Genomic DNA, 11,476 nt, shown 5'->3' on the forward strand with positions numbered 1-11,476 from the left:
TTAGAATACAGTTATTGAATTTACAATAATGCAATTCTGCAAATGGTATTATAATGCCATGATGAAAGCACATGCCAATTCGAAGGACAGAGGAAGTTTTCCTCCGAAGAAGAGCAAGTATAATGTTTTGCTCAACTAAAAGGAGCCTGGAGGCTTGGTTGTTTTGCCTGATAAGAGATCAGTGGTTTGTGTTGTGAGTTGTGCTGAGGTTCTGGCCCCAGGATATAAACTTAGGCCAGACAAGCTGCACCAAAGCTTGAAGGGAGTAAATACCAGATGAAGATGGGATGGGCAGTGATGTGAGTGATTCTCTAGGAATTTGATATAAAATCAGTGAAGCAATTGGAGAGCAAATTCAAACGAGTCAAAACCATTTTACAATTTTCTGAAAAACGTAGAGAATATGTCTCCTGCTATCACTTATATACCTGTCCTCTCTCTCTTTATCCAGCACCAGTGTGCTCCCTTGACACTACTGTAGTCACTGCTGAAAGTCACTGATACCAACTCACTGTGCCAAGTGATCCATAAATCCCATTTTTTTATTGGACGACAAGGTGTCTGAGCTCAAAATCTAAGAGCTTTATGGGGAGGGTGTTGTTGGTGCAGTGACACAGAGTAACACCCCTCTGTTTGAGGTCTTTTCTGTGAAGCTTCCTCAACAGGACTGCTCCACACTTCCTGGAATGGCAAGGGTTGCAGTAATTGCCCGTCACGCTTTATATAACTGTTTTCCTGTCTCTCTTTTTTTCTGTTTATCCCCCTCTTTCTCAACTGGCCTGCCTGTAGTTATCTTTCCGATCTGGATCGCATTGCAGATCACAACTATCTTCCTACTCAGCAGGATGTGCTCAGGGTGCGCATCCCCACTACAGGAATCATAGAGTATCCCTTCGACTTGCAAAGCATCATTTTCAGGTAGAAAGATGCCTCTGTGAACCTATGTCCTCCAATGTCATGACATCATTAAGCCCTAAGTCCTTTTGATGTGTTTTTTTTATCATGAGTACCAAACAAAAAATACACCTTTTGTTGTTTCCATCAGGTGAAAGACTGTGATTTTTATCAATGCAATTGATGTGATTGCCTACATCCCATGCCAATTCTTCTTAACACATCCCTCTTACTAGAAATCATCTCCTCATAGTCCTTCAGTTTCTTCTACCCTCTGCTACAAAAAGCAATTGTACCATATACAACACACACAATTCAGAACGAACCCATAGTCCTACATTCGGGTGCCCAGTTTCTGTAAATGGGTCATCTCCTCTCTTCCTCCTCGTCTCCTCTCTTCCTTTTCGGCTGGCAGAAGAAACGAGGTCGTCCTCTCCGCGGTAGAGGAATGTTATTTTGGGCTGCAGGTCCTGCAGGGCCTATAATGGCCCCGGGTCTCTGCGGACCATAGTGGACTGGGCCACCACCAGGAGGCAGCCTTGCACAGTGAATTGTAACAGATTTCGTTGACAGCAGAGGCCGTGTTTCACCTGGTCCTCAGGCTTGCACCTGTGCATCTAACAGAGCAGCTAAATGTGCCGGATTTTAATAATCCAGAATGCTGTTTATACAATAGCTTGATTTAAAAGGTTCTCGATGTGAAATACTATTCAGAATGGCTTATCTTAAAATGAAGACTTAATGAAACTGGGACCGAGCCCCCCCGATGAATAAAAGTTGACCTTGTCAAGAAGAAGCTCGGTTTGGAAAGCTAAAGCTGAAGCCTTGTGAGGATTCATAAATTTAAAAATTAGTATTTCATCCAGGAATACAGAGCATTAATGGCTCAGCCAGTACTTGCCAGCAGGAACATGACATTATAAAATTTTCCATACAGTGGTTGGATATTTCATACCAAGTGAGTTGCATAATTCTTATGGTTTTATGCTACTGACTTGCGACAATCTTAATCATCCCTAATGCTGAAGTATGGCCTCCAAGACTTCTCAAGGTGTCTAATAATAAATAGCCTCCAGAAGATTAGAATCATTAGAAGTAAGCGTTGGACAATTTAAATTGTTAAAGCAATATAATATCATGAGTATCTCTATAGGTACATTTTTAAAATCAACTGTTTTTTAAATCATACCCTCCTAACCATTTTTGTTGCTTGTGCGCATGACATGACAAGTGCAGGAGTTATGATTTAATTAAAACTGTTGAGACTGACATGACCACATCGTGAATGTGTTCATCTCTAGACTGAGTCAGTTACAGTTGAATGATTATTATTCAAGTATCACTATGGTATGAGCTTCTTGTAAAAAAGCTTTAACACACTTAATCATTTTGAATGCTACGTTATTGTTGGCCCAATAAATGGACATTGTGAGAACTTGGCAATTTTTTGTCCCCATTATCTCACATCAAAGTAATTCCCATACTCATGAACACAGCTCATTTAGCCTGGAAGGGATTCACTGCAAATCTGGCACAAACTCTCATTTGGTCTCGAGGATGAACTGATTAGCTGTAGGTGGTCAAAGGTCAAGGTCAACTGTGATCTCACAAACACAGTAATGGCCCTATCCCCTGAGCTAGAGCACTAATTAAGACATTGCACATAACACTAAAAGACAAAGTGATAGCATTTTAAATTCCAAAGGTCATTCTATTTTGACTCCATGATATTGCATGAAAACACTTTTCTGGCTGTTTCTGAATGCAAATGCATTAACTTTTTCAGAGAAAACTAATATTCTCAATTTGGATAGACAAGTGCCCTTAGACCCCTTTTTCAATGTCGTGCTTCAGTAAACTATGAGTCTGAAAAAAGAGGGACTTTAACTACAACTGAGGTTGTTCATTCTGTCCGACAACGATCAACTGGTAAATTGTAGAAAGCTGTTTGTTCGCTTGCTATCTCATATATCCCTGCTCCTCAATAGATGTCATAGACTGGCCTGAAACATGTTTTTGACCGTGGTGGCTGAGTCTGCTCTTTCCTCTTCATTGGGAAATTCAGAATACGTATTTCTACCATGAAAAGGACTCCCAACATCAGAGGTTGCCCGTGTTTATGACCTCCTTCCCTACGCTTCGTTTTCTTTGTCCTGCCTCTGCCTGCTTTCTGTCTCTTAGATCCTGCATTTATGGCAGTCTTATATTTTCTTTTGCCTTCCCCCAATTACTTTTGAAAATATCAACTCTATTGTGGTCTTCTACTAGACATGCCAGGGAAGTTTTAGATAGCTGTGGAGTAGTAAAAAGAATGTGTCAACGCACAGTTCTTCCAGCTCTGCTTCCCTACACCTCATGAGTATATTTGAATATCAGATGTAATTTTGTCTTCTTACATTACCAGAAGGAACCTAAAGATGAATGACTTTTATTTGAACAATTTCAGTAAAATGTTCAAGTCAGGAATAAGTAGCTCTCACTAAGACTCAGTGGATCTGCAATAAAGTCTCGAGTTTTATTTTCTAGACCTTAAAGGAGACCTTAAAGGATGCTGAAAAGTCGAACAAATTTTTTGACACCCTATGAGAACTAAATGGCTTCTCAAGCTGATTGGCATTCATTCTAAAAACAACTTATATCTGTTGAAGTGTCTTTCCTCTTTGTCGTTTCGTGCATGACTCACATGGACAAATGCTTATTCGCGGTCACTCCTCACCCTTGCGTAAAGATTTTGCACACATTCGCCATTACAAAAAAAAAAAACTGTTGTGTGACCAAAAAAAAACCTGCGTCATGTCAGTCAGCTTCTCAGGTTGTTGAATCCATTATGTTGAATTTTAATTACTCCCTGACTTGGGGGGGTAGAGTCAAGAAATTTTGATAATTAGGCTAACAATTGAGTCCCCCCTGTGAGAAGGAAAATAGTGAAAAAATCAAATCTTCATTAAAACTTGGTAAAACACATCAGTTGGATTTACAACCCAAAATAACAAACACCAAAATGTCATCATTTAATTTTGTGACTTGTGTCATTTGAATTTTTGAAAAGCGTGCAATTCTTGGTTCATGAACTACAGTTAAAAAATGCAATGTCTGCCTTTTGTTAGTATTAAAACCCGAACAATTAGCGTCAGACATGAATTGGAAGTCACAACCTGTATTTCATCACACAGTGTCTAAATGTTGTCATCCAGCCATGTGCCACATGGGATTGTGTGTACTAGGAATTTATCATATGTATTGCATAAAAGATAATATCAGCCAACAGTCATAATAAACTGTTGGTGAAATGTTAGTATTGGACACCATCAGGCTGGCTTAAAGTACTACATATCTTTTTTTACAAGGTTAACAAGGTCAATATTATTCTTGAATGTATTTTGATGGATTCAACACCCTGTCAAACATATATCCTAACACAAAGCTTTCACCAATATCTTTGGATCACGTTAAGAATCACTTTTAGTTCATGACCTATCAAAATGAATAACAGTTACAGTAAGGTTGCCATAGTTTTTATCCCCACATCTTAACTCTTCACCTCAACTCCGCTGCTAGGATGGTGGATGTTGGGGGTCAGCGGTCAGAGAGGAGGAAGTGGATTCACTGCTTTGAGAATGTCACTTCCATTATGTTTCTTGTGGCACTGAGCGAGTACGACCAGGTCCTGGTGGAGTCTGATAACGAGGTAGATAGATTTCAATGACTATATTTTTCGTAATGTCAAATTTCCTTTGTTCTAAACTGATGTTTCCCTACACCCTGCTCTTAATTTTAGAACCGCATGGAGGAGAGTAAAGCTCTTTTCAGGACAATCATTACCTACCCCTGGTTTCAGAACTCCTCAGTCATCCTCTTCCTCAACAAAAAGGACTTGCTAGAGGAGAAGATTGCCTACTCACACTTGGTGGACTATTTTCCAGAGTTTGATGGTGAGATAATCATCTGTATATGTTTATTTATGAAGTTAATTTTGATCTGACAGATGAAAAAAAAAGTCTGAAGTTGCTAATGATTTGGTATTTGTGAGAGAAATAGTTTTAATACATGACAAGGAGCATAATTCACTGAAACCCACTCCCAAGAGTTTGCTTATCTTTCCTTATTCATGTAAAAGTTTTATAACTAGTTCTTTGTTTCATTTCATTCCATAAAGTGAAACAGAAATGGAAGTTTTTCTTTTTATTCTACACCATTTAGCAATAACAATTTTGTTAAGCACAGCTAAGAAACTGTGTCCTCTTGTGTCCTCTAAGGGTCATAATGTAAAATACCTCATAATGTACACCTTTTTACAAATTCAGGATGCCAATAATAATTTCTGTTTTTTGGAAACGTGATGGAGACTATTTTGTCACTGTGGTTGATTGATTTTTAAATCAGATACTACACAAAATTTCACGTTATATTTAGAGACCCACTTCTAACCCACATAACCCAGATTGTCAGCCTACTTTTCCCCTATTCTCAGTTGATATCATGTCCTCTCTTTCCATGTTGTACATAGTGATTTATGTGTCTACATTAGTATGAATTTGTAATTTCACAGTTTGTGTAGTGAGAGGAAAGAGCTGCCCGTCAGTTACTGGCGCCAAAACCTTACTGTGCCCTCTGTCCCAAGCAGCCCAAAATTGTCTCCAAATTTAAAGGGAAAAGGAAATTACTTTAATAGAAGAGCTACTTGCCTTGCCAACATGAAATGTGTACATGTTTCCATTTGCTACTGCTTTCTTCCATATCCAAGGTCCCCAGAGAGATGCTCAGGCGGCACGAGAGTTCATCCTCAAGATGTTTGTGGACTTAAACCCAGACAGCGACAAGATCATCTACTCTCACTTCACTTGTGCCACGGACACTGAGAACATCCGCTTTGTGTTTGCAGCTGTTAAAGACACCATCCTACAGCTCAATCTCAAAGAGTACAACCTGGTGTGAGGGCTCCCTTTCCACATGCACATTTCCCCATTGCACAAATGCACACCTCTGTTGAAGTGTGCACCCAACTCTTCATGCATACCACAGCACACACCATACCGAGATACAGACACACACACACACACACACACACACACACACACACACACACACGCACACACACCAATGTCCCACACAAATAGTACTCTTCCGTCTTTTTCCCCTCCAGTACAGAACATTCGGAGATTCTCCTTACTACAAACCCCTCTCTTTCACCAAAGCTTGCCCTCTTCCTCCTTCGCTCGGCAGCTTGTCGTGTCAGAGTCCTCGCTCCTTCCAAAGCTGCTCCGTCTGATGTCCCCTGGATGCTGGATCTGGCACCTGTTGGGACTGTACAGTGACTGAAAGGGACGTCGGTGCGTGCGTGTGCGTGTGTGTGTATGTGCGTGTTGCACTGACAAGAAAGGAACTGTTTGATAAATTACGGATTCAAATCCCTTGACCCTCTGGAGTCGACCCTTAATATTGTGAGAGGAGCTTGGTCATATACTTCAGATGTAGAGGGAGGATTTAACTGTATCTCCTAAAACCATCTATGAGGGGGCTTCTTTGAAATCCCATCAAAGTTTGACACTGTTGCAACTCAGACAGGACGCGGGGTCACGCAGGAAGCAAGAGGAGGGGGTTGAGGATTCTGTCTCCACCTCACGTCTATGAATGTACCCACCAGTGTGAGCATTGCAATTGCAAAAAATAGATCTATATATTATGAAATAATTATGTATATATAAACATGAGACAAAAAAGCACGAGAGGGCAAGAATTAAATCAAAACCTGTTGATTGCGAAGATTTTTAAAATGTTTTTAACAATAGAAATTTGTTGCTACATCTACTTCTATTTAACAAATTATGGAAATAATGGAATGGTGATAAGAAACGGTTAGAAAATCTTTTAATCTTTACATAAAAAGTATCACAAAAAAGAAGCAACCAAGAAAAGAATTACAGATAAGGATTCTTTAATAAATAATAATGCAGATTTTTTTTATTTTTTTTTTAATCTTTAGTTGAATCACATTGCTTCCCTTCTTCAGATGTTTTCTGTGTGGAATCACAGCATCTGGCACCACTGATTACACACCTTATTTACGAAACACTAAATTCAGGCGAGAACTGCAGCAAGCAGGCGTTTGAGAGGGGCGTCAGCTTATTTCAGCCCACAGATCACATCTGCAGCCACAAGCAGCGTTTTCAACATAAGCTGTAAATTCAACCAGCTGACCGTAACATATTCATTCATTATATCAGGATGTGCTTGTTTACTTTTTTTTTAAACTGTATAGTCACTTTGTTTATAAAGATTGCTTGCTGTTGAGTGGCGACAGGAAGAGGGCGCTACGAACATTTCAAACCATACACCCTCTGACAAATGTTTGTGTATATCAGTTTGTAAATACATATACACAAAACACTCCTGTACAAAATGCTCCGTGGTACACCATCTTTGGCGAAAAAAGAAAAAATAAGTATCATCTTTCGTTAGCATACAGTTTTCCTATGAATTTATGGTAGTATTGATACTGTGATAATGGATTTAGCTCATCAGAGTAATAGGACTAGACAGCTGAGTGGTGTCCATTCACCGATCGACCAGGAGCAGCATTTAAAGAGGCTCCTTCTGCACTGCTGCTGCAGCTATAAGTCTGAGAACCTTCACAGTATGATGACAAGATGATTTTAAGAGTAATCAAAGATTTTTTTTTTTGTATTTATCTAATTTATGGACCAGGTTTGAAGGTGTCGATAATTTGACTGCTTTTGATGCTTTCATGTTGATGCACTCCTGTTTTCCAACGACGGAGCCTACTTGAGTCTCAACTGCTGTAAAAACGAATGTCTGGTATAGTAAGGACTTTTTCTCTGCTTTCTATTTCCTATCATGTCATTTCCATTTGTGCTTTCCATCCCATCTTCAACCATAACACTGCGTGGTTTCTTTAGGAGCCCTCACATTTGTTTTATTTAAGGAAAAAAAAAGCAAACTTGTATTTCCTCTTGGTTTATAGATGCAGCGCTGTAATGCATACCTAGAAAAATGTACAGTACGAACATAGTTGGAATTTTTTTATCAGTGACTGACCAATGTGGTCCATGCTTGCTATTTGTAATTTAACACAAAAAAATCTATTGTTGGTTTTTTGCATTGCTCATTTCCAGTTTTTTGAGGCTTGCTTTGATAGTGCCAGTGAAGTGCAGATATACCTTTTTTGGTCTTTGACTTTTCTACAGGTGACTTATCCTTCATTGTCATTAAGGGCTATCACAGTGCATTCGAGCGCGAGAGGGAAGGTGGACTCCCAACAGTCATCCACCACCTCTTTATCTAAATCCTTGTTCATAAATGGAGATTATTTGTGTGCTATAAGAAGTATAGGCAGGGTGTTAATGCTAACCTAAGACCTGTAGAGAGTTTATCAACACTAAGCAGTGTTCTGTATTTATGTATCTGGCCCTTCGGTGAATTAGGTGGACTTACTCTACTGCTCTTCACTTAACGTTTTTCTTGTTTGGTTGTGTTCATTTCACATTTGAACTGTGATACCTCATGCAGTTTAGAAACCCTCCACTAAACACGCTATCACCCACATAAGTATTGCATGTCTCCTCCCAAGTATTTGACTTTTAGCTGGTAGCCTCAAAACCGTTGAAGCCCGTCCTGTTTTACTTCATCGTTCAATTTTTTTTTTTAATGTGTACAGATGGAATTCCTACCGTCCACACAGCCAGTGGTTTCTTTTTATGACAGCAAGGCTCACAAATAATGGAAGAAGATTGTGAGAGGTCATCCATACTAAGAGTTCTTTTTAAAAGAATTTGTTAAAACACAAGACATTGTTAATTTTCACGGTGGAAAAAAGGGATGAGCCAAATTCTCATGAGTAGTTTGAACTTTATGTTGTAGTAAAATGTGTGCAAATGCTGTGTGGTTGAATGTGACACATGAAGAGAGCAGGACACACTCTCAGGTCATGAGAAAAGCAGGCATTTTTTTCTTGTGTTTTCTACTTATTTCCCTTTTTTTGAAATAGCTAAGGAAAACATTTGTCTCTGATCATGAGAAAGTCTTGTACCTCAAGTTATGTCTTCACAATTTAAAAACCAATCAAACACTCACAAAATTCCAAATACCCCCTTCTAAACAAAATGGACTCAAAAGATGCAAGTAAGGAAATAACCATCTTACTGAAAATCTAAATTTCACCGGTCTGCTCTTACCCGTATTCTTTATAGACTGTATGATTTGATTGAAGATGGCAGAACGTTTGTATCACTTAACATATCAAGTAAAATGAAGGACAGAACAGGTGCTCCTATTTTCTTTATATTAACTTTCAAACCTTTAGATTGCCATAACACAAGAATGTTAAAAGTAATCAGTAAATTCTCATTATGGGTGACTTCTCAAATGATCATTTTAAACCTCTTTTTATTATCAAATATTAGCAACAGTACTCTTAGTGGTTTCAAAGTCAAATTTCTGAATTGTTGGACAGCAAAGGTCCCCTCAAAGTTGGAAAACTCACTGAACCATTTAAAAGATGTATCAAAATACTAAGTCTAAACACTAACCTAATGGGATATATATGATGTGTAATGCCAGTATGGTTCTTGGCATTTTGTTTGTTGAAGATATCTCTTAAACTAGTGGTGAAGAGGCAGACAACTGGCAGTTTGAAAGACTAGGGCTTGAGCCCCCAGTATTAAGTGAATAAGAGGACAAAATAGTGTGAAAACCCAAGTATTTAGCTGCTGTAGTGATCCACTGTGATTTAAGTGCAGTTCACTGTAAGTGACAGATATTGACATACTTTTCAATCACTTTTAAACTTGACACTACAACTCTGACACACGGTCAAGGGCTGACTGGCTGTTTGTGTGACTGTGGTTGTTTATTTGCAGTCCAGTGTTGCACAGTGTGTTTTTGACACATTTTATCTCAACATGTATGAAGCTGGAAAGAGGAAAGGCAGTCTGTATGAAACTCAGATCTCATTGACTAGTGGAAAGACTAAAATCTTTTTTTTCATTTCCCCCTCACTGACATTTCTATTTATTGCCTTGATTTGATAAAGGCTGGTGTAAGATTTTGTGTGCCCTTTCGCAGACCACGACTGTGTTATTTGCTTTCAAGTGGGGATTAATGGCATGATTGAGATATCATCAGGACATCAACCCCAAGTTCACACATAATCAAACATTAGGCGAAGTTCCCTTTTGTGTGTGTTTCATTTATTTTCGCTGTACGATAAGACATTACCAGAATACTGTTGGACCACTTTTTTTTTCTCCCTTGCTCCAATGGAACCTGAAGGTCAATTGTGAAGTGGTGTATAAATATGCTGTTATTTTTCCTCTTTATTTTGTATGTAAACCATATGTAAATTATGTATCATATTGAGTGTGCCAACCCCACTCTCTTTAGAGCCAGGCTCTCTTTCAAGTGCCAACGCCGTGGTCGTCATCGAAGGACCACCGCCTAAGATGGTCCCCATTTTTAAGTAAAACCCACCAGAGACTAAAATGATAGGTGATTAAGTACACAAAGACTGTATTCTCTATTTAAGATTGAAGATTTAAAGGATAATCTGCTATTTTTGTTCATTTTTTTTTCCTTTTTTCTTTTTGAATAAATTGTAATTATAATTGCATGGGCTGTTTATTTTGTGTTGCAAGTGAGGGCTTGGATGTTTTCATTAAAGCAGAGCCCTTGATGAGGGCGTTCAATCAGTTGGTTATTATCGATGATTGATTTACATAACTCTTGCCATATTTTTTATGTGTTTCATGTATTTGTTTCAACCACTGTTGCCTGATCCTCATTCAAACATGAACATGACTTATGATCATTGCCGCCTTCTAAGAGAGAAACATAATGACAAGGTATCTGTTTTAAACTGAAATAAATTTGTTCCTATACTTGCTGATGGTTGTGTGTTGAGTGGATTTTATGATTCTAGATGTTTGTGAACTGCAATTAAATGTGTGGGGAGGCCATTTATAATGACAAACCTGTTCATTCACTCCCTATTAATCAGTCACACCCGGATGTTGATAATGGCCAGATTTCTTTGGTTGATATCAGCCCCTCAAAAATGTGACAGTAATCGCACTATATAATAAATGCATTATGTCATAGCACATGTTCATAAATGATAATTAACATGTAAAGTAAAGTGTTTGGCTTGTCTCCAACTTCTACAGGCACCCAGATGTATGCCATTATCCTTGAAATGTATATATTTGGTCTGAGACTTCTAATGGTGGACAGTAGATATACTGACAGCAGCTACTGTGTTATTTTGAATTTGTAACATCAGCTGGCCAACCTAATCTGAATATCTGGATGGCTTTGGTGTTGATACTCTGTTTTCATCTGGTGATGGATTTTCATTTTCAACTGAAGTGTAAACTATTTTTATTATAGACAATTTAGTAATATCCCAGTTCCCCAAGTCAGGTTTCAACCAAGCTTTACTAAAATCACATTCATCTAATGTGGTAGTTTCATGTAGATTAACATCCCTTTCCAGAGAAAGGCCTTGCAGAGAAAAGTAACACTATTATGGTAAAACAAAATGTATTGAATCATTTCTTTGATGTAAAAG

At 38.5% G+C, this 11,476-nt stretch overlaps 1 protein-coding gene across 2 annotated transcripts in view; it reads left to right on the forward strand.

Moving 5' to 3' along the window:
* LOC147237916 (guanine nucleotide-binding protein G(q) subunit alpha-like) overlaps window positions 1-10,793 on the forward strand; it is a 29,245-nt gene extending 18,452 nt beyond the window's left edge. For both annotated transcript variants that reach the window (XM_086156086.1, XM_086156082.1), the window contains 4 exons: window positions 790-918; window positions 4,453-4,582; window positions 4,673-4,826; window positions 5,639-10,793. In XM_086156086.1, the coding sequence (XP_086012212.1) occupies window positions 790-918; window positions 4,453-4,582; window positions 4,673-4,826; window positions 5,639-5,829 (604 nt within the window). In that variant the 3' untranslated portion in view covers window positions 5,830-10,793. The remainder of the gene's footprint in view (window positions 1-789; window positions 919-4,452; window positions 4,583-4,672; window positions 4,827-5,638) is intronic.
* The last annotated feature ends 683 nt before the right edge of the window (window positions 10,794-11,476 follow it).

This window comes from Fistularia commersonii, chromosome 1, assembly GCF_037954325.1.
Source record: "Fistularia commersonii isolate RoL2024-O1a breed Wild chromosome 1, RoL_Fcom_v1.0, whole genome shotgun sequence".
Taxonomy (NCBI): Eukaryota; Metazoa; Chordata; class Actinopteri; order Syngnathiformes; family Fistulariidae; genus Fistularia; species Fistularia commersonii.